Genomic DNA, 26712 nt, shown 5'->3' on the forward strand with positions numbered 1-26712 from the left:
TTATGCACCACTTCTGGACACATGCATCGTTCATAACACATTTACCATAGATTGCAACAAGTCCCTGATGAATGTCGGCCTCCCCGATGGTGCAGTGGTAGTGCCGTCGCCTTGTAATCAAGGAGTCCTGGGTTCGATTCCCGGTGGAGGCACATAGTAGTTCGGATCCCACTTTAAACTGTAGGTTCAGTCCTGATTAGCCTTAATATGCATAAAGTAGACTTGAAACACCAACTCCATCAATCAAACCCTGATGAATGTCACTGGGTGTAACATTTTCCGTCTGCAGAAAACGAATCATGCCATGCACCTTACAGTTGGCGAGATTTGCAATTGGCACATTCATTGTTACAACTTGTTGCATTAACCATTTGAACAGGTTGACAGCATCAACTGCACCACCTACACCACACTAAACACAGTGATCAAATGACCAGCTGCAATGAAGCAGTTGTGCATTGCTGTAATGTACGTATGTTGATAAACAAGTCTATGCTAACGTACATCAAACTTTTACAACCTTACGTCACATACAAAATTTGCATTTCTTTTCACATGAAACTGGTGCAAAATAAAAAATAAACTTCATATTCTACATAATTTTCAGGACAAGTAGACCTGGTGAAAGTGTCATGTGGCATTTTGCTGAACTTGTGAAATACCAGAAAGGTATCAGCTCGTATCGGAAAAATTTCAATCAGTACTTTCCAAATACTGATTACAAGAGCATCGTTGTCTGTATAGCCTTGGCCATAGTTCTTTGATTTGGCCTTGTACTAAGATAGTATGAAGACCATTCATTTGAAAACAAGATATTTTGGAAGAGAGAATTTAGTGACCAGTAAAGAGCATTTATTTTCCAATGTAATTTCTATTTATATCACAGCTTTTTTTGCCATTGGCATACGGATATGGTAATACCAGCGGAATAGAAGGATTTGTCATTCATGACACCTGAACCACTCCATACACATTTGAAGCTAATCTGACTGGAAGTTCTTGCCACACAAATGTTCCTTTAAACTTTTGAATACTACCCAAGTTAATGTTTTGTCATTTTCAGAGAGGTGTGTAACTTTGCGTTAACCTGCAGCAAAAGCACTCAATTTGACAACAAAATACATTTTTTTTGTGAATTAATTTTGAAGATCAGCTGTATATGTTCACATTAACATTCTGGTGGCATTACTTGTCATATCAACTGTGTACGTTTTTAACAGTGCAAAATTTCCAGGAAGAAAAAAAAAAACAGGGGTCAAAAACTTAACTGGGTCCACCTGGGACAACCCTGATATCACTGAATGGTGTTGAAATTTATTTGTAAATATCTTGCATATTCAGGGATTCTCCTTATGTATTATTTGATATTTCTTTTTCAACCTGAAAAACAGCTTTTGCAACTATGTGTAAGTAAACTTCTGTTTATTCATGCTTGTAAATATTTCAGGTTTTTGATTTTTATGCGGAGAAGCAAAAAACAGAGAACGTGGACACCAAAGAACCCTCAGATGGAGAAGGAGATAAATCAGAACTCCAAAGCAGCGAAGAGGAGGAGGAAGAAAAAGAAGAAGAAGAGAAGATTGAAGATATGGAGGTGGATGAGATGTCAGATGGAAGCTCCAGTGTGGAATTTGTGGTGCAAAGGTTCAAGGATGCCGAAGTTATTTCCTTATCTGAGGATGACGATTTTGAGGACAAAGACGAGAAAGTGAGAGAAGTGAATATTCCGGATAATAAAAGTGAAAGAGATGATGACAGTCCTAGAGAGACTCCCGAGAGTAGAGAGGCTCCTGAAGAAGGTACATTTTCTTTTAATTGTAATAAGTTAAATGCATGTGCTGTAACATAAGGTTTCTGGGTTGAAATGCTATTCCGACACTAACGTTTAGCTTATTTGTTGGTTAGAACCAATCTGATACTGATAGTTCTTCAGTGCTTAAATTTATTCATCTTTTTTAACAAAAGTTTCACATACTATCCCAGTCATGAAGAATTTTTGCTTAAAATATGTGTGTGTGTGTAACACTGTCATGGTATTTCACCACATAATCATCGCAGATTTTTTTTTCTGAAGAAAGTAGGGTGAAGCCTTTTGTTAAAATTTTTGCCAGTATTACTGATACTTAAAAATCATTCGTTACTAAACTGTATTTAGTGCAAGATTAGAATGCTTTAATTTCTCGTGAATATACGTTAAAATTAATAGTCCAAACCAACGTACATAATTTCTTTGTGACAGTTTAGCAAACATGTTTCTGGTCTGAAAAAAGTTAACACCTTAGTTGTTATTGATTTGTGCATTTTAGTCAAAATACTCCACTTGAGAAAATTTACTACAGTGTTATGTAGTACGGACTTACAAAATATAATCTTCCGTGTCTGAAGATTCTGCGCCTCTATCAGTGATTTCGTTATCTGACCTGCCGATGCGACGATTATGTGATGAAATACTGTATTACTAGGGTAGAGCTGATACCCCTACCAATTCCCACCAATACAGATGCTTGAAAATTGTAACAATTAAAAGTTGTTCAAAGTATTAATTGAAGGGCTCGGGTGTAAATTATGGTAAGTGACATTTTGGTTATTTTTGAGTTACAAAGTAAAATGTGCCATCCTTCAATTTTCAAGTGAAATTTGCAATGGACTCAGAGAAGCCTTCTGAAATTGGGAAACACAACACAAAAACAATTTATCTACAGTATAGATTCTAATATCCTTTTTTTCTTAATGAACTCAGTTAATTAATATTAATTAATATTAGTGGATGAGTATTCCATTCCAATTACAGTATTGGCCAAATTATTGGACTCGTTAGTTGAAAAAATGAAACAGAAACTCACTTTATGTAGGGAAATTTGACAGATTTAATGTTTCGTGATGCTCATTGCATTGTTATACACACTGCAAGTACTGTCAGTACTTCATATGACCACCTTTGGTCTTCACCCTTGGCTCTTTTTGAACCCATTTTAATCACTGTTTGTGTACAATTACATTTCACTCTTTATTTCTAAACTTCAAACCACGTAGTTTATGAAATTACATGTTGCTCTGGAGGTCAAATAAAGAACACCCTTACAACAACCAGAATTAATATAATTTCCTTTCTTATAACCAAACAAATAGCATAAATAACAGGGTAAACAATGTACATATTGTTCCAGGCTTTTTTGCGAATGTGCAAAGAATCCTGCTGCCACCTATTTTTTGGACACAGTAAAAGAAAGAATTGTGGGAAACAAGATAATATCGAAGCAAACAAACAGTTTAATCCTATAAAAAATTATTACAATCGTCAAATATATTTAGTTAGAACACTTTTAAAACGAGGAAATGTGCTTCTTTTTTTACAACAATAATTTGGCCAATACTGTATAAATATCAATTTACAAGAGTATTGCTTTAAAATATTTAAAAAAATAGTTCATAATTTAAAAGTACCTGTAAAGTAATCACAAAGTGAAGTTTTATCACATAATATTTGTACAAAATCAACAACAACTTTGCATAACTTCCAGGAAAGTAACAAGCAACATTTTTGCAGCCCCTGCAAATGATTAAAATGCCTGAAAAGTATCGACTGGTATTGGTAAATAATATGCAACTGATGGTATTGGCTGATACTGAAGCTGTAGTATATTGGTATCAGAAATAAGTTGGAATGTATTCAGTGATACCTGCCAATAAATTTTTTGGCACTTTGGTCTTCCCGCAGTCAGCAAAACTGCCATGTGATTTGGAGGGTCTTAATTATTCTGGTAATTATGCAAAATTTGAAGTTTTCATTTTTCTTGCACTAGCATTGTGTGAAAAATCAATTTTTTCATTATGTACCATGGATTTTAATATTCAGATGTAATTCTTGAATATTTCAAAGCAAAACTCTGCTAAATTGATTGGAGTGAATTTACACAATAATAATCAGTATTTTCAACCCCTTTTAATTGTTACTATTTTCAAGCATAAATCTGTTCAGGGTGGTTATAATCTTAGCCCTTGTTATTACAATAGTTTTAATTTAATTATATAGTCACTCTTGCCACAGAACATTTGTACGAAACTAATAAAAATTGTGCATTTGGATTGTTCCCAAGTTATGTTGTGTACTAACTACTTTGTATTACAACGTTTTTAGAATTTGAAAATTGATCCAGAGATTGTATTGTATTAAGTTGTTGCATAAAGTAGTACATTTGAAAATTGTAATTAGCGATTCATTTTTATATATGGTATTCAACCAAGTGAAATATTTAAGATGAGATTGAAATCATAAGTATTATTAGGGAGTATTTATGAGATAGAAATTGGGACTAGGAATTCCTGTTCTGATGTTGCTCTAATTTACACAACTTTTTTGTGTGCATAATTGTGGAAACACATTACAAGAGGCAATTTCCACTTTTAAATACAGAGTTTTGATGACGTGTAAGAAGGTTGTCTACAAATTGGGAATTCTGCATGGATGCAATGTGTATTTTCTTTAAAAGTACACCTAGTAATCCAAAATTCTATGATGATATGTGAATCATGAAAATTCTCAAAATTTGGTGTAAGTACACAGATTAGGACTGGACTCACAGTTTAAAGTGGCAGGGTGTCTACTAATCTAGATATCCTGACTTTTCTGAAAAGTCATGGAAATTTAGTCTTTTTTTCTTTGAAAAAAAATCTGTTTTTTGTAGTAGTGCAGTAGGTTTTTTGAACAAACAAATATAGGACAAGCAAGAACTGTTTAATTTGTTGTGCACAAATTACACTTCATTTTAATATACTGAGTATTACTGGTAGTTAGAGTAGAAATTTTATATTAAATACTCTGGGAAAAGGGCTCATGTTTTGGACTCTCTCTCGTGTACAGGGTGTGGCAACTGAACCTGGCAGTTTTTAATTACAAATGATTGATTGATTTGCTTTATTTTACTTCGCTAATTACAAATGAAAACAAAACTCTTTCGTGCAACGAAGTCAATTTAATACATGTTGTACATCTCAAAGCATTTCAGGGAAATAGCATGAGTGGCAGTTTCGTGCAATATCTTGACAAGGACAGTTCATTTTTTCAATCTGACTGTTTTTAAATCAACACTGAATGAAAATTGCATGAAGTACGGTTGAAATGGTGAAAACATCTGCTTTTACCCTTGAATTTTTGGAAAATTCGCCTTGAAAAACGGGGATTATACTTGTACCCTGGCAGTACAATATGTATTAAATTGACTTCGTTCCATGAAATAATTTTGTTTTTATTTGTCTTTAAAAATGTCAGGTTCAGTTGCCGCACCCTGTATTTACCACTTTCCTCTTGCATTTTTATTTTGGTGGGAAAGGTGTTTGGTAAATAGTTACCTGGAGTAATATATTACTAAATTTTACTAAATGCATGTTTTCTTTGCACTATAATTGTTACGAATCTTTAGGAAAAATAATTCATTCATTAGAAATCACTTCCTTCCCTCTCGCTACATAACAGTCCATTATTGTACAGTTTCCATTCTGATAATTACCTTTACACAAAATGAATAATTTAAAACTTTGTTAAGTGAAATTCTAAGTGTGTATGTAAGTAAAATATATAGCAGAACCCCAATTTTACGTTCCTAGATTTTACATTTTCCCACATTTTAAGTTTTCAGCTTGGTCCCCTGAAAAACGTAAAATCGAGGTTCCACATATTGAACTTATTCACAACATGTACTTGTCTTTGCCTCCACCTGCAGTCGAACCCAGGTCTCCCTTGATTACAAGGTGACAGCGATACCACTACGTCATCGGGAAGGCCCCTTCATAAAGATTCTGGTCACATAATAAGCCGAGTATAATTTAAGAAGATTCATTGGTTTTTAGAAAGAAAAATTATAACAAACTCACCAATCCTTGGGTCATTCCATGCCACAACACAAAAAAATTAACCCGACGATCTCAAATTTTCATGAATTTGATAGGATTCTAAAGGACATGAAGTTACTTACATGTGCAAAATTTTTAACTCTCAGTGATACACAGTGTTCATACAGCAGGGTTGCCAACTTTATGAAAATTGTCAAATTTATGCTTACAAGGTCAACGAAGAAAATCGTAACTTTTCTTCTAATTATGGTATAACTTTCATCTTGGGCTTGTTTTGAAGCTAAGGGAACATAGTTTTCGTAAGGAATTGTTTTATATGAAAATAAGGAAATTTTCATATGAAGGTCACATGATATGACCTTTAATACCTAAAACAGTGTATCTTCAATTTTTGTGGGAATAATTATGTTATACAGTTAAATGAAATGTAATCTCTGTTTGGTGTAAGTTTCATTTTGGGATGGCTTTGGGAACGAATAAAAAAATTCTAACAGTAGTATATGCTACATTCAGTGTAACATCTAGTAATGTCATCTGGCAAATGTGATGAATCTGATGTTGAAGATTTTACTACTCTATAACTTGTATGTTTGCAGTCATATTGAAAAAAATTGTGCCAAAAATTACCTTGAAAATTTTTAAAAAAATACCTCAGATACGGTGAATTGTATGCAAAAATAAAGATAGCCAAAATGAAAGAGCATAAAATTTGTTTCAAATGTATGCACAATATTTAACTAATATACGGTAAAAAACAACTAGTAGCATCTCATCAACAATTCAGCATCTCGACAGCTAAGAGTCTCAGCAACTCGTCGATTCAACGATACTTCTGCAGCTCAGCCATTCAGCAACTTGACATCTTTTTATTTACTTTTCCTGCATGCTTATTGCGTCTCTTGAAGTTTGTATTTATTATTCTCGCTATTCAAGGCATCGGTTGGAATGCACCATCTGCTGAACTATACAACCAAGAGAAACTCAGCAGTTTTCAAACTTTTAGCTGTCGTGGCTCCCCTTCGATGCCAAAATCTGCACATGCCTCCCCTCAATAATAAGAGAGAAATACATGTGATGTGACCATGAAAGATTAACACAAGATCTCTTCATGTGTTTATTTAATATTGGTACACATACAGGAAATGAAAATATAATGTGTGTGATTAATACAAGTGGTGTACAATTTTTTAATGTTTTTAAGCGGGTGTCATTTCATCAGCGATATGATATTCATGAGATAAAAAAGATAAATAAGAAAAGCGAGATAATTCATTTTAAAAAGCAATGTTTGGATTTCTTCATTTATTTGTAGTCCTGTTTCTTGTAACAACATGCTCAATGTACGAAAGCAATCACCAATGCTTACATCTTTAATCTTTCGTACGAAAGTAATCACCAATGCTTACATCTTTAACCTTTCTCTCACAAATCAGCAAACTTTCTTTTGAAGGCTGACATCTTGTTTGATAGATGCAGGATTCCCTTGTACATTGTAGACACATTCAGAATTCAGTTTGTGAAAAATATCAGAAAGGTATGCAATTTTCTGTACAAAGAAACCATGAATGAAGTTTTCAGCATGGGCATGTATTTCATCTACAAGGTACAAATGCATTTCTGTCTGTTCAAAAACACGGGAGATGGCATTGCCGATGAACAACCAACATGAGTTGCAATAATACAGAAGATTTTTGTTTATTAAATTTCCAGAAAAAAAATATATCAAGCTCTCATGCCTCCCCTGCAAAACTTCGGTATCTCCCCACCGCACAGTTTGAATACCACTGGCGTAACTCATAGCTGCAGTTGGGACATGCTGGTCAAACTGCACAGTGAAACTGTGATAGTGTCGAACAACCAGAAAAGTGCTTGGATCTATGGTCGAAATGTTCCGCCACTAGTGTTTGCAAAGTTTCCTTAAAATGTGATGATAACAATATAAGAAATCAAAGATTCGTTGAGTATCCAATTTTTTGTCTCTTCGGGCTCTTCTGGGCCTTTGTCTACAGATTGATTTCAACATTACATGTATTTCTTATAATATTTATATGATATATATATCTTAATTTCTCTATTTGTTATTTTTCTATTTTGGATATAATTATTTACCATCTCCCTATACACATTTCTTCTTTCTTTAATGATTATTTATTGTGTGGTCATTTAATTATTCCTTTCCTATAGGCTGTCATTTGTGCTGGACCTTTAGAAACTTTCTTTTTCCTTTATGCATTGGATACTTAATTACTTTTCGTGTACAATTCACCATTTTTTGAGATGATATTATTTTTATTTTCAAGGTGATTTTTTTATGCAGTTTTTCAAGATGGCAGAGAACCTAGAGGCCAGAGTGTGGTAAACTCTTGAAAATCGGATTATCACATTTTTTTACTATATAGGCAGTTAGTTTCTTTTCTGTCGCAAATAGTTCTCCAGATGTTATTTTTAATAGATGCTTCACTGTATGTAGCATATACTACTGTCAGATTTTTTATTCCTGTTCCCAGAGCCATCCCAAAATGAAACTTGCATTTAAATGTTATACATTTAACTGTATAACATACCTTAATCCCACCAAAATTCACTGTTTTAGGTATTAAAGGTCAATATTTTCATATAAGACTATTTCTTACAAAAACTATGTTCACCTAGCTTCAAATCAAGCCCAAGATGAAAGTTATACCATAATTAGAAGAAAAGTTACGATTTTTTTTTTGTTGATCTTGTAAGTGTAAATGTGATTTTTATGTAGTTGGCAACTCTGTTGTACGAACACTGTGTATCACTGAGAGCTAAAATTTTGTACATGTAAGTTACTTCACGTTCTCTACCATCCTACCAAATTTCATGAAAATTTGAGATGGTCGAGTTGGAAACTGTGATGATTTGGCATGGAATAACTCCCTTGTTTTGATAGCAGTGACTGCACAGAATCTTGCACACACAGCTTCGCAATTGCACTTGCTCTTATTTTAAAAATCTTAAAATCTAGGAACAGCCATATGACCAAAATCTGACTGGAACTGGCCCTGTTGCACTAAGAAAATTTTGAAGGCATTTCCTAAACATTAATTCATATAAGCATACACATTCTCCAGTCTTTGCTTCTTTAATGTAAACAAATCAATAAGAAAAACAATTTATTAGTGTAATTTTCATGTCAATATAAAGTATTCCCCTGTGCATAGCACCACGCCATGAAGGCGTATAGGGGGTGTGGGGGTAACGCCCCACACTTTCTTGATCCGGTCGTGAGTGGAGGTGATGTGATCAGCATCACACCCCTGACTGCCTTTACCCCCCAGGGTTTCCCCCAGGTACCCATGTTATTCGACGCTGGGTGGGTGCCGGGGCCGTTTCGATCTTTAGAAAAGTTCCCGGATTTGAACCGGCCGGAGATCGAACCCGGGACCTTTAGCATGGTAGTCAGACGCGTTACCGACTGAGCCACAGCGGCCACTTTCATGTCAATATTATTATTCATAATAATACTATAAGGAACTATTCATACATTTTAAATAAATAATTTTTCTTAGAGAAATTGTTGATTTTATCCTTGAATTTTTGGGAAATTTCCTTTGAAAATTATACTTCAGGTCTTAAAGATTGCCGGCTGCCCTGATAATCATAACTGGTTAATTATAAAATTTTATTAAATGAAGATATTTTACACAAAAAGAATTATCTTATGAAGATAAAAAAAGGGTCTCCCTAGTGGCTCAGTGGTAGCGTCGTTGCCTTGTAATCAGGGGTTCCCAGGTTCGATACCTGATGGAGACACATAGTGGTTCGGATTCCACTTTAAACTGTAGGTCCAGTCCTGATTAGCCTTTCTGTGTATAAAGTGGACTCAAAACCAAAACTGAAGATAGAAAAAATGTCTAAATTTGTCCCTTGTGTAGAGGTAAATGCTTCTAACATTTTGTTAAAAGGTTTAATTTCAATTTAGATCGTATTCAAAATGTCCGTTCTAAAAATGTGTTCATAAACAGCTTTGCAAAGCTAAACTGACATTTGTGGCAGAGTTTCTAGACACCAGTACCTATGTTTAATCAGGAGAAGTCTAGGATGGGATGAAGGTTATGCACAAGCTGTAGTTAGTATTGTAATCTCTATATGTACACTGTGCTTGTGGGTAATGCAATGTAGCTTCTTTTGCATCTTTAGTTTATTAAAACTCTTGTAATTTATATTTTGCTTTTCTTGTCACATTTCTTTATTTGTTTGGTGAAAGTATATATTTCTTTTTGTTTATTTATTATAGAATCCCTGGACTCGTTTATTTGGGGAATTACATAGTGTTATCTGTTCATAAATATGTAAACAGGTGAGATATATGATGGTGTATTGTATTATTAAGTCTGGGTTCACTAACATTTCTTTGCTATTTATAGTAGGATGGTGGCAAAGTTCATTCAGTATTTAACTCGTTTGCTCCCCACCAAAAGTTCTGGGTTCAAGTCCCGAGTTTGGCTCGTATGTTCCTTTGTGTTCATCATTTCCATCTAATCATTCAATAATGATTCTAGTTGATGTACAAATGTAAAATAATTGATCTCTTAATTGGTATGCTTCTGTAAACTAAAAACTAAAGTTGTACACTCTAATGAAAATTGCCATTGTTATGAATATTATTATAATTTATTTACCTTTTAGGTAGACATGCCAGGTAATGGTGAAAATGAAAAGGCAATTGAAAATTCAAGATTGTTTTTCAGGGTAAGAGGAATTTTTAATTGGTTTTAAATAAGTCTCTAACAACGACAATTTTCCTGACTATAGCTGTAGCCACAATCAGGGCAGAACTTCCCAGATGTTTTTTCCAGTAAAAACCTGATAAACGTAAAGACATTTGTTTTGCATTTCAATATCTGCTATAGACCACGTTTGTTCATTCATACTTGTTAGCAATTTCCACATTCGATCATATGCAATTGACTCATTTTAATGTGACAATAATTGTAGACACATATATGTAAAATATCTGTATTGCTGCTTGCAGTCCACAATCATCTATTTCATTTTCACATATCACAGTGTATTGGTATGATGAACTAAAATACATTTTAACGTGGCGATGATGGCTGTGTTCGCTGAAGTTTCAAGTTCACTTTCCATTTCTTTGTCCTCAGAATTTGGTTTAAAGTAATAGCACCGAAGGTAACATGAAACAAGTAAAGAACACAGCAACTGCCACCCACTCACAAGTTAAAAGGATGGTTGACATCCACATCAACAGCAGGAGCAAATATAGGAAAAAGCTTTGAACGGGTGCATAAGCAGGGAAACAAGTTATGAATAGGAACAAAAATAGAGAAATGTAATCTGAAAAAGAAATACATTTCAATGAAACTGGATATAAATACAGGGTTTTTCAAAAGTCCTTCCCACATTTAAATTCACTATAACTTTGTAAGGAACCGAGATATTTCAGTGAAATACAGAGGCTGTTCTGCGTATATGTGACCAAATAGTTACGATAATCTTTGGGACCAGGTGCAGCAATGCTCGATGTATCTCCCCTGGTTCTGCACAATGAGAACTACGAGGGGATCTTGTTCCATTCCTCTTGCACAGCTTTCCAGAGTCCATTCACAGTTGTCACGTTTCTTGCCCAAAGCCCTTTTAAGCAGTCCAAATCCACAAAAGTCCATTGGACTTATATCTGGAGACTTCACAGGTATATCCTTGAAAGGTATGGCATGTATTCCGGTAGCCTTCTTCATATCCTGGTAGAATGCGAGGGACGATCTTGAGGTGTGATGAAGCTTTGTCTTGATGCGTTCCCGTCGGTGGGCATCGGTAAGGTGATGACCACTAGCGTTGAACATCTTTTCAAGATTCAGTTCTTGGCGCAAGGTACGGTTAACAGTTTTCAGACATATTTACACGATTCACCATCTGTCTTTGAGTCGGGGGATTCTCTTGCATGGCCATTCTGCGAAGTTTCGCCTGCATACTGGTGGTGGCTTGTGTACATGGCCGTGTTCTTGTCCCCTTTGTTGGAGAATCAAACGCTGGGGCCATGGAATCCTTATACTTGGCGATCACATTCTTGATTAAAGTCAAACTAACGTCTCAACCCTTGCTCTTACACTGCTTCCTGATCATTGACACGCTGAGCTTTGCGTCATAAAGGGCTACAACATAACCCTCCCAAAAGTGACTCATTTTTGGCCAAGCGAGAAAACACAAGGACTTGGAAAAGTTATACAACGTACTCCTCCCAAAAGTGGTTCAGTTTGGACGGGATTTTCGGTCCAGCGAGAAAAAAACAACCACTGTCTCACAGCTCACACGCTACAGACAAACGTACCAGGGGGGAAGGAATTGCATTTAGTCACACATACGTGGAACAGCCTTCTGTAAAGTTTGTACCCAGTGATCTTTAAAGTTTCACCTGGCAGCACTGCATGTCTGTTGTTCTCATCATCGTACCTCCAACTGAGCACCATTCACATTGATGCATTCTTGCAATTTCATCCTGAATTCGAAATGCACGTGATAACTGCAGATATCTCACAGAAGACATATTAGTGAACCAGGGATTGAAACAAGGTGACGGACTTGCTCCTTTACTTTTCAATATGGTTTTAGAATATATAATAAGACAAACTAACATAGACAGAAATGGCACTATAGTATATAAGACCACTCAGATAATGGCTTACGCAGACGATTTAATTATCATTTCAAGAACAATGGCTGCAGCAGAAGAAACATATACTCAATTTAAAAAAGCAGCTAAAACAGTTGGCCTACAAATAAACTTAAATAAAACAAAAATGATGATCCAGAGTCGAAAGACCAAGGCATATGATGCAAGAAAAACAATAACAGTAGGTAATGACGATATTGACCTAGTAGAAGAATTTGTATATTTGGGAGGAAAAATACATAAAAGATGGAAATGAAAGCTATGAAATCAAAAGAAGAATAAATCAGGGAAACAAAGTTTATTTTTTCCCGATTGCCAATATTCAAAACCAGGGAAGCGAGAGCTGGACGTTCAATAAGAAACCGAGGTGGACCTGGATGCTTTTGAAAGGAAAGTTACGAGAAGAATATGGGGACCAGTAAGAGACAGGGATGGATGGAGACTTAAGATATAACAATGAACTGTACCATCTATGCAAAGAATTATGTATATCCCACTTTATTAAATTTAAAAGACTAGAGTGGGCAGGACATGTCCAAAGAATGGATGCACTTTGCATACCCAAGATAGTGGCTTATAGTACAATAGGAGGTAGAAGATCTGTAGGGAAACCCAGGAGAAGATGGATGGAGGCGGTGGAGGAAGATGTGAAAGGAATGAGAAATTGGAGGAGGAAAGCTTTGGACAGAGAAGCATGGAGGGGCTCTATTATGGAGGCTAGGGCTCGATATCGGACTGCAGTGCCATGGAAGAAGAAGACTGCAGATATATGCTTTGAGGTCACCCAGATCTCTTGGCTTTTCCATTTTGACGTATCCCTACAGCGAAAAGTTACACAGAGCAAGGTCTCGCGACCTTACAGGCTGAAATGATGAAATGATGTGGGTCCTCGGCAGCCAATCCACCTGCCTCCTGAATCGACCCTATCTTGGAATCAGCTGTTTGCTCACAGTCACCTGATCCTCTCAATGTGCAGTGTTGCCAGGTAAAACTTTAAGACTACTGTGCAGTACAAACTTTATTTCACTAAAATGTCTCTGTTTTGTTGCAATGTTATAGAGAATTTAAATGTGGAAAGGACTTTTGGAAAACCACACGCACGCGCATATACATAAATACAGTGTCACTCAGATTTTACATTCAACTTTCCTGGTCCTTGAGGTTCCACTGCACATACATGTATGTATTTGTGTGTCTTTGTGCCTGGTAAATAATACTTCTCTTGTACATCATATTATGACTTTTCGAACAAGTGTTCTTAGATCATAAGCCAGGTTCAAGTTGATGTTAGCTGATAACCCAAGAACACTTGTTCGAAACACGTCACCAGAAAAGCTACAATTCCTATATTATGGGCTGTATTGGTCATAATTCACTGCAGTAGGAACAAAGGCACAGTTACAACTAATGTGTGCGAGAACTTAAAAAGACTGCGATATACGTAAGAAACAACTTTGTTTATATTCCTCCAGGTTCTATTGTATCTTTACTCAATACAATTAAGGTTCTACAATCATAAGAAAAAAAACGTGTCTGTTGCTAATAATTTATTTGTATATCTTTTCAGATGAAGTTAAAGAGGAACCACCTTCATCAAGTGTTAAAACCCAAGACGAATCTGAAAAACCATCCACCCTCATCACGGAAACTGTCGATGTTGAAGATGACATTGAATCAGACAGTAGTACTGCAACTGTGATCAGAATTTCAAACTCCATAGATGAACGTGTTCAGAATACTAAAACTGAAAACTCTTCTAAAAAAATTAATCATGAAAGTCAAAATAGAAAATCAGGACAGAGACCCGAAACTTCAACACTGAAAATCCTGAACTCATTCTCTCTAAGAGAGAAACGAAAACCTAAAAAGTTTGACATTAACACTTGTCATGATCGACCAGAAATTATTGAACCAAAAGTGAGTGATTTTGTGCCACCATTAAATAGCTACAGTTATAATGCAAGTGTTGTGAACGAGAGAACCAGCTATAGTGTGAATGGAAATGATCTCGGTTCTGTAATCAATGATTGGGGCTGCCATTTTTTGACACCCTCAAATGATGAGGAGGTAATAGTTCTAGATGATTAGTTAATTTCCTAAGACAGAAAAAAAGATTCACTAAATAATATGCTTATCATCATTTGAATGGTATTTGTGTGTGTGTGTGTGCAGGGGGAAAATTATACTCCTTCAATAATGTTTCCAATTTTAACTTGTTCATCTGGATAATTAATCAAGATAAACTTTTTCACAGGTGCATATTAGAAGAGTTCAGAAATAATTTGGTATTTTACTATTGGCAAAAGACATGACTCGTAATAATTTTATTCTTGTATCCAAAAGACTGGCCTTACGTGTAGTAGAATACCAGAAAAATCTGAACTTGTTGACATAGAAACATAATTATTTTGTAAAATTGTACACGTTTAAAATGTGTTGTCATCTGCAATTGCACGAGCTATTATTTATGTTCACGTGTGTGTGTGTAAGTTTATTCCTTGAAAATACAAAGTTTTTAATTTGCTAGAAGAATGGGCTTGTGTGTTTTTGTTACAGAGAATTTCCTCTCAGTACAATGATATATGCTTGCATCATGCAAATTTTGAAACTTGAATAACATAACTAGTGTAGCAACAGTCCTCGAGGGTCAAGACCTCACTCCATGCTTCAACAGAGGTAGATCGTTCAACCAGTTACAGGGTTACGCTACTCATTCGTAGCCCCACAATTTCCTCATGATGGTGGGTGGCCACTGGTTCCATACACTGGAAAAATCTCAGGAGAAAAGTTGTTACGCTTGCCCCCAGGAGTGCCTAACAAAGCAGATAGCAAACTGTACAGTTTTTTTTGCAGCTTTTAGAATTGCTATATTATATATTTTCCAAAATAGACTTATAAAATGTCTTATATATTTCGTTTAGTTCAATTTTTCTCCTTATGAAAGCAAAATGAGCTGCTTAAATTCTAAAATTGGACAGCATTCTCTTTATATGATATATAAAGATGATAAAGCAAACTAGCAAATCAACGCTACAGCACTATCCAGAATGCCACACATTAAGCTTATGGTTATCAACGATAGCAAATATGGTAGCTGCTAGGTGTTTATTGGGATGGTTGCTATGCAATATGTATCTAAGAATTTACTCTTGAGAAGGTTACTTTTCATTTTTCAGCGTAAATTTTTCTCGCGGAAAAATGAAAAGTAAGCATATCAGTAAATTTCCTGTCTGCGTAACCGCCAACCAGATATCTTTAGATACAATATATATCTGACAAGTTAAAATACTTCATTTCATTATCATCAACACTTCTCCCGTAGCTCGAGCCCAAAGCCTTAAACCACATGCCCACCATGTGGGACTTATTAATAATATTTTCTAACACACATGGGGATAAATAAAAGTAGTTTTTTTCAAAATACATGTATTTTGAAATAAAATATACATGATTTAATTAAGGAAACAATGACAAAAAAAATTACCAATATGTGTATAACAGGTTACTACAAAACACATTGACACAAATATATTGAGTGTGTTGCAAGAAGTATATACATTTTAGAAACTCTTTAATATAGCATTAGATATTTGGATTCTCTATCGCCCTAAGGTTCACACGTGTTTGTTTCTTTTACAAAACAGCAATCAATGTCAGTTTTCTTATATACAAAAACTACAATATGACTTATCATAACTATTTTATTATTTTCTTCTCATGATGGCAACTTCATTTGCAGCATGTGTGACAGCAAAGATAATACTTTAATTTCATTTAAGGTTTTCAATGTAACTTCTTTCCTCACTTTCACACACAATCAGTTCTTTTACTTTTCCTTTCACTACAGATGAATTGCTCAGAATCTCAGATGTGGTTTATTCTTTATCATGTGCCTGGGGAAAAAAAAATCAATATAAAACAAGTTTTATATACTGGCACAGTTTATGTTATTGTGTAGTTGTACAGTGTCTAAAAAAAAGAATTTCAGGTTGCAAACACAAGTATATTATTTGTCCTGCAGTGCACATAGGTGTTTTGATTGTAATCATAAAGCAACAACAAGTAAGTTTTACTTAGCATTTTCCTCACCAGATAACAGGAAATCGCTAAGCCGTTCATAGAAGCCATGCAACCGATTCCCAGAGTAGGTCGCATTCCTTGGCCACTACGAATTCCAGATTTGACGCCAATGGATTTTTTTTAAGGGGGAGGGGTCGTTTTATATATGTAAAAGACATTGTGTATTAACAAAAAATATCCTGAAACTTGACCACCTGCACAAAAAAACAACATAAAATTCCTATAGATATCTTTACCCTGAGTGTGGACTGAAGTAGAGTTTGATGTCTTTAAGGCTGTAAATGGTGCACAAATTACACTAAAGGCAATGAAACTTTGAACATTGTACTTCTGTAAAATATGTTACATACATGTACGAGGGGCATACTGAAAGTAATGAGCAACAATTATAAAAAAAAAACAGAATCCATCATTACATGCAAATGAAGTAAATCATCGCAAAATACAGACTTTACTGAATGCTTCAAGATAGTGTCACGTCATTAGCTTCGATCGCGTGAGTGCAGGCAGTTGTTTCAGAATGGCCGACAGTGATTTTTTTTTTTTTTTTTTTGACGTGCTGTGATTGAATTCCTTCTTAAAGAGTGAATTCAATAGATGTCAGTGTGCGTATGGAGATGTATGCATGGGTGCTAGCAGTGATACAAGATGGGTAAAACATTTTAAGACTGGAAACACAAGCATCAAAGATCAGCCTCGAAGCGGTCGCCCATGAAAGATAGTGCCATGTACTATGGTTTATTTAAGTCACCTTGGATTTGATTCAAAGCAATATCTAGTTCATTGTACTTGTTTCTTCTAGGGCTGAGTCGATACCATACTGATATCAATGTTCTCAAATACTGTTCAAAATATTCAGCATCACAGAGGGATAGAGGGTTTTATTTGCTGACATCAAAATAATAGCCAAATGTGCCGGTTACTGGGACCGATGAGCAAAAGAAGCCATATCACGGGAAAGCACCAATCTTAACAGGGTCACGGGACTGTAGCTTAGTCACGACTGGAACTCACTCCTCCGTAAAAACAAAGCTCCAGCCAACAAGAATGCCATGATCCAGAGTGTGCCAATAAGAATATAGAGATCAAACTCCACCCCATAATAGTCATATATTTCACCCTACTCTTGTCTCCATTGCTATATTCCCTGATGATGAGAGCAATGTATGCACTCGTAATGTTGGAGGCCAACATTGACTTAACCTGGCTGGTAACCAGACAACACTTGTTCGAATCATGTCGCCGGGAAAGCTACAATTCCTATGTATAATATTTTACTGCAATTATATGCATCAATTTACCAGTTTTGCTTTAAAATAATGAAATAAATAGCTGCAATGTAATCACAAAATCATTTTTTTTAACACAATACTGGTGCAAAATAAATTAAAACATTCAATTTTGAATAACTTACAGGATATTTAGACTCATATACTTTCGGATACAATACATTAACAATGGTATTGGCTCATTCCTAGTTTTTTTTGTTTGTTTAATGGAGAGAGAGAGAAAAGGGGGGGGGCATTGAACAAGAAGTCGTGTAATATCTTAATTTGTAAAAACAAGAAATGGCTTTTTGTAATGTCAAATATTACAAACTTTTAAAATTATAAACCCTTAAGTGTTTGCAAAAACAATTTTCTTTGTGGGTCATTCAAATGCCTAACTTAGGAAATCATTTTGCAATGCCTATTAAAATAGGTACCATATTTCACTGCATAATCATTGCAGATTTTATGCCATTTTTTTCCTTTTAAAAAATTGATCCAGTATTACTGGTACCAAAAAATCATTTATCACTAAACTGTCTTTCGTGCATGATGAACTGACTCATGAATATATGTAAAAAGTGCATATAGTCCAAACAGACGCATGTCATTTCTTCGTGACAGTTTAGTAAACATTTTTCCGATCTGAAAAAAGTTATCACTGTAGTTATTGTTGATTTGTGAATTTTTGTCGAATTATTACACTTGAGAAAATTTACTACAATGTTGCGAGTTGTACTTACACAATTTAATCTTGTGCCCGAAGATTCTGCACCACTATCATTGGTTTCCTTTTCTGGTGCGGTGTGCGACTATTATGCAGTGAAATATGATGTGCAGTTTCTTGCCTAAATGAAACTATGGGAGATGAGAGAGAAATATATTAAATACTTACTTATCCAGATGTTCCCAGAACACCATCAATGCAGCTCTGTCCAAATGCCTTTTAGTTCGTGATAGGTTTATAACAGTCACTGCCCATCTGCCAACATTCTGATCCAGTTTCATCTCGTCCCATTTTAAATGAAATGCACAAACTGTCAAGATATGGAAAGTATTTGAGGTTTAGCTTAAAATCCACTTTATGCACAGATAGGCTAATCAGGACTAGACCTACAGTTTATATAGGGGGATCCAAACTATTTTGCACCGAACAAGGGACCCCTTGATTACAAGGAAACAATGTTACCACTATAGGACATGAATATCAATGGTAAAATTACGAACTTCATCTACCTGGAATCAACGATTGTCTATCTCTGATTGTGTCATCTGGTCACAATATTGTGGAATTTACCAATTGCATTTCAAAGCCAGATCACTGCCTTCCACTACAAACATACCAGAGAAATTCCATTGACTTTATTTGTGAATCATTCTTCATTCATCTTTTCCATATTCATTGCCTGCCACTTCTTGCACATACATTTTCCCATGAGCATTTATTCCTAGACAGGTACACTGCTCAAAATAATTAGGGGATCAGAAAAGATATCAGAAATCATGTAGGCATACTAATACCAGATCCTTTATTTCATTCTGAGATTAGTTACCTACTGCAAAATATGCTGTCATGATACCTGATGTTAATGATACTAATGACATGCGATGCGATATGAGAATAAGAGCATCAGTAGGACAGCACAAAAACAGACACAAACACTACAGCAACTCTCCTCTAGTACGGTGTAGGGTCTCCCCTAACGGCCAATACTGCTGCACACCTGCATGGCATGGAATCAATGAGCTGTTGAGGGATACGTCGCCACTGCCAGAAGGGCAATTTCCAGCTCTGCGCGAGTTGTGGGAGGTGCTGATCGAGCTGCAACTTGCCGGCCTAGTGCATCCCAGATGTGCTCGATTTGATTTAAGTCTGGAGAGCAAGCTGGCCAGGGCAGATGCTCGATACCCTCCTGGTCCATCATGTCGTCCAACAACCCAGCTCAGTGTGGACGAGCATTATCATCCATGAAACGGAAAGAATCACCAATGGCACCAGCATAAGGTGCGACATAAGATCGGAGGATCTCGTCTCTATAACTTCGAGCTGTCAAGGTGCGATTGCGGATGATGTGCAGGTCCGAATGTCCACCAATACTGATTTCCTGCCCACACCATCAATCCACCGCCACCATAAAGGGAGGGTTCGTGCACATAAGCTGGGTTGTTTTGTGTTCCGCGTTCTCTCCCGATGAGAACACGTAGATTATCAGGTTCCACACTGAATTGCAACTCATCAGAGAACAGAACGGACATCCATTCGGCATGTTCCCAACCACAATGTCCTCTGCCCAGTTTCTACGGTGTTGTAACGTTAATGGAACACACAACATGGGCCTACGTGCATAGAGGCCACCTTCATGAAGACGATTCCGGACAGTTTGCGATGACACTCTGAGTCCCGTTGCTGTTTGTCAGGCACGTTGCAGTAGCATTGCATTCTGCCCCCTGTTCCGACGGGCTGTGATTAAGAGATAACGGTCCTCCCTCGATGTTGTTGCTCGTGAATGACCTTTGCCTTGTCTCCTGCGAACACTTCCTGTTGTTTCAAAACGATTCCATAGTCTGGAAATCACACTTTGCGACACTCCAATGGCATGTGCTACCTGGCGTTGTGACTGCCCAGCTTCAATCCTTCCTATGGCTCACCAAGCCATAGCTTCCAGTAAATCACGTTAGTGCGGCATTGCCTTTGTCACATGAACCTTTGCCTTCCCCAACTGAACTTGATTGATTGATTTAGTTTATTTTACTTCGCGTTTTGTGCCTCTTGGCTAATTTGCGAAGATGGGGATGAGTGATGAAATTGATGAATGGACATTCACAAACAACCAAGCCCGACCGGGATTCGAACCCGGGACCCTTGGCGTCGCAGCGCGATGTGCTAACCACTCGGCCACAGGGTCGGGCCCCAACTGAACTGTATCGCTAACCAGAGACTACTAGCATACAACACCAGCACGCACAAACTCCTCCCCTCTACCCTTTGATATCACCAGTGCAAAGGTTACATCATGTTTTAGGCATTGGAACTTTCGTTTCCGGGGCTTTAGCAGCTGATTGTAGCTCATACAGGCGCTGACAACATATCTGGTCTGATCCCCTACTTATTTTTGCCTGATCCCCTAATTATTTTGAGCAGTGTATTTTGTGATAAATAAAAAATAACTTTGGTACAAAAGCAGACAATTTCAAGATCATATTTCAGTGCCATTATGTTAAAACCTCAAATTTTATTCTTGAAATTACAATTTAATGCTCAAAATAAAAACGTTCAACCTATTCATAATCAGCTACATGAAATGCATGGATAATGTTTATTTTTTAACGAAGTGTGTTCAATATTCATATTTAAAGGATTTCCGAGTCAGTAGAAAGCCTAATGATCTGTGAATGCAATAATGTTTCCTTGCACCTTAGAAAAACAGTTTATTATCTGTCATCATTAGTTTATTTCAAATTGAATTAATAAAAAAATTGGAAATTAATGTAAATTTCATTAATCCTTGTATTGAATATTTGGTCTAAGAAAGCAGCTTTAATTACTGACATGTCATAGAAAAGAACAATAACATTATTATCATTGAAATTTCTATTACTGCATCAGTTTGCTACACACAAGTAAGGGAAACTGCTTAAGTTTCCATTCTTTTAACCTTTAGCGTCAGACTGGTTGAAATTTTGACCGCCACATGTATACCCACTAAGGACAGATGGTCGATATTTTGACCAGCAGCACACATCAGCGATTAATGTGCCTTTGCTTGAAAACTATACATGATATTTCAGTTCTGTCTTTTTTTATCTTTAGTATACATATGAAGATATGACATACTCGAATTACAAAACAATATATCCATTGTTACTATTATTAACAAGCGAAGTTTGAAAAAGTAATTTGTTTCCATCATATTATTATGGATAGATTTCTAAAAGTGGCTGTAACTACTTAACCACTGCATCTTTTTGAACAATGTTATTATTTTTTTTACTCAAGTATGAGGGGCAGTCAAATGAAAACCGAACACCCACCATAAAACACATTCCTCGCAGAAGTTGGCAACACTGTTGTTACGTATCGATACTGCCATCTGTAGGGTAGGAGAAATGCATAGTGAAAACGCACAGGTCCACACAGTTGCTTCGTCATTGCACAGGAGGTGAGTATAGTGAAAAATGTGTTCGTCCAGCATTGAAAATGGAGGCAAGCAATGAAGAGCAGAGAGGTGTGGTTCGTTTCTTGGTGGCTGAGGGTGCTGGAACACGCAAAATTCATTGTCGCATGTCTACAGTGAATGGCGAACACTGCATATCCCTGTCAAGTGTGCACGAGTGGCAGAAGAAATTCCGCAAAGGACGCACATCACTGCAAGACGCCTGGGACAGGCCCATCAAGCCATTACGCCTGATGTGATTGCAAGGATCGATGGTCTGATCCAGGAAGACCAACGAATCACAGAGGAAGAAATTCGTGTTCAGGTTAGCATTAGTCATGGCTCTGTGCATGCCATTATCAAAGATCACCTGCAGTTCCAAAAAATTTGCACGCAGTGGGTTCCGCATCAACTGATGGAGGGACAAAAGATTGACAGAATGACTGCATGTCTGAGTCATTTGCAGCGGTACCACGAGGAAGAGTATGCGTTTCTGTCACGTATCGTCACAGGGGACGAAACATGGTGCCACCATTTTGAGCCCGAGAGCAAAGCGAACAATGGAAACACGTTGATTCTCCCCCGCCAAAGAAATCCAAGGCTGTCCATACGAGTTCTGGTAAGGTCATGATGAGCTTCTTCGACTGCAAGGGCCCTCTGCTTGTCGACTTCCTAGAGCGTGGAACCACAATCAATGTGCAGCGCTATGCAGACACGTTGCAGAAACTGCGACGTGCCATAAGGTCAAAACACCCTGGAATGCTGTCGGACGGAATCATCCTTTTGCATGATAACACCCATCCCCATACTGCCAATCTGGTGAGGGATAAGTTTCAGACATTTGGCTGGGAAACGCTTGAACATTCTCCATACAGCCCCGATCTTTCCCCTTGTGACTTCCACATTTTTGTTGACCTGAAGAAAGACATTCGTGGACGTCTGTTTCATTCGGACGAGAAAGTGCAACAGTGGGTGAGATTGTGGATCCGTCAGCGACCTACCTCTTTCTACAAGACTGGAATTGATAGTCTCGTCTCCCAGTGGGATAAATGTCTTAACATTTGTGGCAATTACTTTTGAATAAACCTTTGTAGCAGGTGTTCGGTTTTCATTTGACTACCCCTCATAGTATCAGTCTGATTTCAAAAAAACTTGGCACGGTTGTATGAATGTACCACAACTTCTTCTTCTTCCTTTAACTAATTATTGGTAAGCACAATGTATAAATTTTACCTCCGCTAAAAGCCCTGTCTTTAAGAAAGAAAACAAAACCAATTTCATCTGTCTATGACAAGTTCTAGAGCTATGATTTTCTTTTTGTACTTTGCGACAAGTTTGAAATGTGATCACTTGAAAAGGTGCCAGCTTCAACGAGAATACAGGCGCACAAGAGGTCCAGCCTCTAATTGTATGAGAAACTGAATACTTACTTTTCGAAAATATATCTACCGGGTTTCCATCCCAGGGCCATCCTTTGAACTGCCAGGCAGGTCCCATAACAAATACTGCAACCACTCTGTCCCAGTCTGCATTTGTTAATTTCAAGGGATTGTCAATAACTCTATATGGAACAGTCAGTGCACCCTCCTTGCGCCGTTGTAGAAGAATTTCATTCTCTCTCTTCGCACCTTGCGCTTTCTTTTCTTCAGTGCTGACGAACCTAAAAATTATCCAAAAATCATTATTGTGCACAACTGTACATAATAAGTATAGGGTACATTTTTTTTCACTGTAGAGCAAAGAAACAAAGGAATAGAGTTTTCACTAAACTTTTACTTCTGTAATTATATTTGAGATATGCATTAATGTTACCAAGAGCCACGGAGGTCCAGTTGCTAGGGCATATGACTGCCATGTGGGAGACCAGGGTTCCTCCTGACTTTTCCCAGTAACATCCCTGCGTGGAGGGGCTCTGTGGACTACTGAACCCAGCTTCTAATGAATGGGTACATTGAAGGGAATCAGGGTTAGAGGCTAGAGCATGGTGCTGATCACTAGGGCCCGGGACATTATGTTATAACATATTTTTTATTTGGCATCGGATCGTGTACTGGGGTGAGATCTTTACATATCTGATGAAAATCAGCCGAAATATACCAACTTGATAAAGCATATTTTGACATATTTTACCAATTTCGCATTTTTGGAACATATTTCTTCAATTTTCTCGTAATAAGACATATTTCTGTATAATTTCGTAATTGTCTTGCATATACTCTGTTATTTTATAATTTTTCTTCATATATTTAGCGCAACTGATAGTTCATATTATGGATGCCAGGATAAGGAAATTATGAACGAAGAATTTAAAAGCAGATGCAGTCTTACCAACTAAAAATAGAACAATAATACCCCCCTTTTTTATCCCGCCGACAATAGCAATGCAAACATTGTTGAGGGAAAATGTTCTCTCATTGTTGTGCGGGATTCTGGCTTCATTTAATACTCCACCCCCACTCTAGTCGATCTTCCCTGGACGATACTGAATCCTGTATTATGAGAAATTCAAAAGTACTGTTGTGCATATTTTTGGATTTACTGGGAATATTTCCAACTTTTTCTAACATATTTTTCAATTTTTATGACATAATTACATCACCTCCACTAAAGGCATACATTGGGAATCTGTGTAGTCCCACAACTGTATGCCTCCTCTCCTCCCATATGGCTTCACAGATTGATGCAATATGCTAGGAAAGCTTTACCTTTAATAAAGTTATCAGTGATTAAAATATATTACTTTCAGGACCAAATGTTGTGGTAATATTTTTAGTGTCCTTAGAATCACAACAGCACAACAACATGGCACAAAGTTTACAGAGCAAATTTCATGGGTCACTGCATAGAGTACTATTGCTGCGGTTAGTTATATAACATCCTTTACCAGAGCACACTACCACCTCTTTTGAACTTGCTCGGTATTTGTCCGTGAAATTCTGAAGTTACAAGAATGATTGAACCTGAGAAACCAAATGTGAAAATTCTTCAGAAAACCCAATTGAGTAACCATACTGAATCCTGGCCTATATGTTCCTCACGCATGCACACTCTAGTGCACTGTTCATTATTTATTTTTAGAAAATTGCATCTCTTAAAATTGCATGCCAAATAATTCTGCTCGTTCTTACCTCAAGTCTTGCAATATGTCTTTCGAATTGTACATTGTGATTAGTGAAGTGTTTGCCGAAGGAATAACAATAATTGGTGTCCTCGAAATACGTTTGGCTTGAGGAGTATTGGTTCTAGCCTGAAACAAAACACATTTAAATCAACTTACAGAAAGAGAACACATTACATCAAATTTAACATCAGTAACACAACCACTGAAAAATGTCAGATAAAGAAAGTGATGTTATTTTACTTTGCTTTTCTGCCACTTTAAGCTAATTTCAAAGATGAGGATAAAGATGATATGATGAAAAGAAGGAACAATCACAAAGAACATGGCCAGGGTGCAAACCTGGGACCCCTTGGATTGCAGCACACTGTGCTAACCACAAAGGTCAGGGGCCACATTGCACAGTGGTTCAAATCCCACTTCAAACTGTATGTCCAGTCCCGATTAGTCTATATGTGCACAAAGTGGACTTTGAAAAATGCAACTTTTTAAAAAAAAAGAAATTAGTCAATATTCACCTATCAATCAACAGCTGTAAATAGTGGCAGAGATCGATACACAAATAAAGTCCTTTTTCCCAAAGGCTACATGGAAGAAGAGATGTCAACCATATTTGTGCTATGATCGATTGAGTTGCTGTTTTAAGTCCACTTTATGCATAGTAAGGCTAATCAGGATTGGACCTACAGTTTAAAGTGGGATCCAAATAACTATGTGCCTCCACCAGGTATCAAACCTGGGAGCTCTTGGTTACAAATTGTGCTATGAATCTAGTTATGACACATCTTTATTTTCTCAAATTGTGCCATTATCAGATCAATACAATTACAAAATTAGTTACTATATGGTTATAAAACATATGCAAGGAAATGACTTAACATTTGTATTGTGGGAATTTCCAATGCCTAAGTCTTAAAACAACACTATCTATAAGTATAATAACTCCAAATTATTTATTCTCTGCTGTAGTAATCAGCAGCATTACATTTCAAAAGAAACCTCAAATTCACTACTCCTTCGTCTTCATCATCACGATTAACGCAACAGGTTGAAAAGTGACCTAAAATAATAACGAAATAGAGGGTCTTTTGCCTCTCCAACATTCAAAATATTGTAAAACTTAAGTGCCCTATGTGTACATCGCAGAGTTCACTTCACAAACTTCTGAAAAGTTTCAACATACCAAATAGTGAATGTCCGGTACGCACCTGTATACTATTAACTGGAGGGGGAGCAGCAGGACTAGGAGTTGGCGCTACTGGCTTCTTTGGTTGGGTTCCTTCAGTCACTGACTTCAATGTCATGCCATGATATGTTCCCATAGTATCAATTTTAAACCCTTCCGTCTCTGTGAAAAAAATGACCATGTTCACAGCTTCTCAAAAAATTACGCAAAAATATAAATTAAGCAGAATTCTGTCCATTGCTACCAGACGTCCTCTTCTTTCCGGACATGTCCTACATTTTAGCCTAATGTCCAGGCGGAATTAAAAAAAATACGAATATCCTACATTTTTAGCACCACATAATTTAATTAAGGTACTCACGTTTTCCACGAAGATGTTTTACATTATTTTCTATTAA

The 26712-nt window shown here is 36.6% G+C and overlaps 2 protein-coding genes across 6 annotated transcripts in view; one reads left to right on the forward strand and one right to left on the reverse strand.

Moving 5' to 3' along the window:
• Window positions 1-15101, forward strand: part of LOC146005341 (uncharacterized) — a 50688-nt gene extending 35587 nt beyond the window's left edge. Inside the window, exons 10-12 of one of the 5 annotated variants that reach the window (XM_083144520.1) lie at window positions 1448-1799; window positions 10115-10177; window positions 14076-14210. In XM_083144520.1, the coding sequence (XP_083000646.1) occupies window positions 1448-1799; window positions 10115-10149 (387 nt within the window). In that variant the 3' untranslated portion in view covers window positions 10150-10177; window positions 14076-14210. Of the gene's footprint in view, window positions 1-1447; window positions 1800-10114; window positions 10178-10506; window positions 10570-14075 lie in introns of those variants that run through there. The other 4 variants (XM_083144522.1, XM_083144521.1, XM_083144518.1 and 1 more) reach the window with 4 other exon arrangements.
• An 828-nt stretch (window positions 15102-15929) lies between these two features.
• Window positions 15930-26712, reverse strand: part of LOC146005302 (parafibromin-like) — a 30524-nt gene continuing 19741 nt past the window's right edge. Inside the window, exons 6-10 of the mRNA XM_083144433.1 lie at window positions 26337-26476; window positions 25139-25257; window positions 23441-23670; window positions 18752-18893; window positions 15930-16401 (exon numbers count right to left, since the gene is read on the reverse strand). Coding sequence (XP_083000559.1) covers window positions 16365-16401; window positions 18752-18893; window positions 23441-23670; window positions 25139-25257; window positions 26337-26476 — 668 coding nt within the window. The 3' untranslated portion in view covers window positions 15930-16364. The remainder of the gene's footprint in view (window positions 16402-18751; window positions 18894-23440; window positions 23671-25138; window positions 25258-26336; window positions 26477-26712) is intronic.

The sequence above is a fragment of the Lepisma saccharinum genome, chromosome 23 (genome assembly GCF_977018435.1).
Source record: "Lepisma saccharinum chromosome 23, izLepSacc3.1, whole genome shotgun sequence".
Lineage (NCBI taxonomy): Eukaryota > Metazoa > Arthropoda > Insecta > Zygentoma > Lepismatidae > Lepisma > Lepisma saccharinum.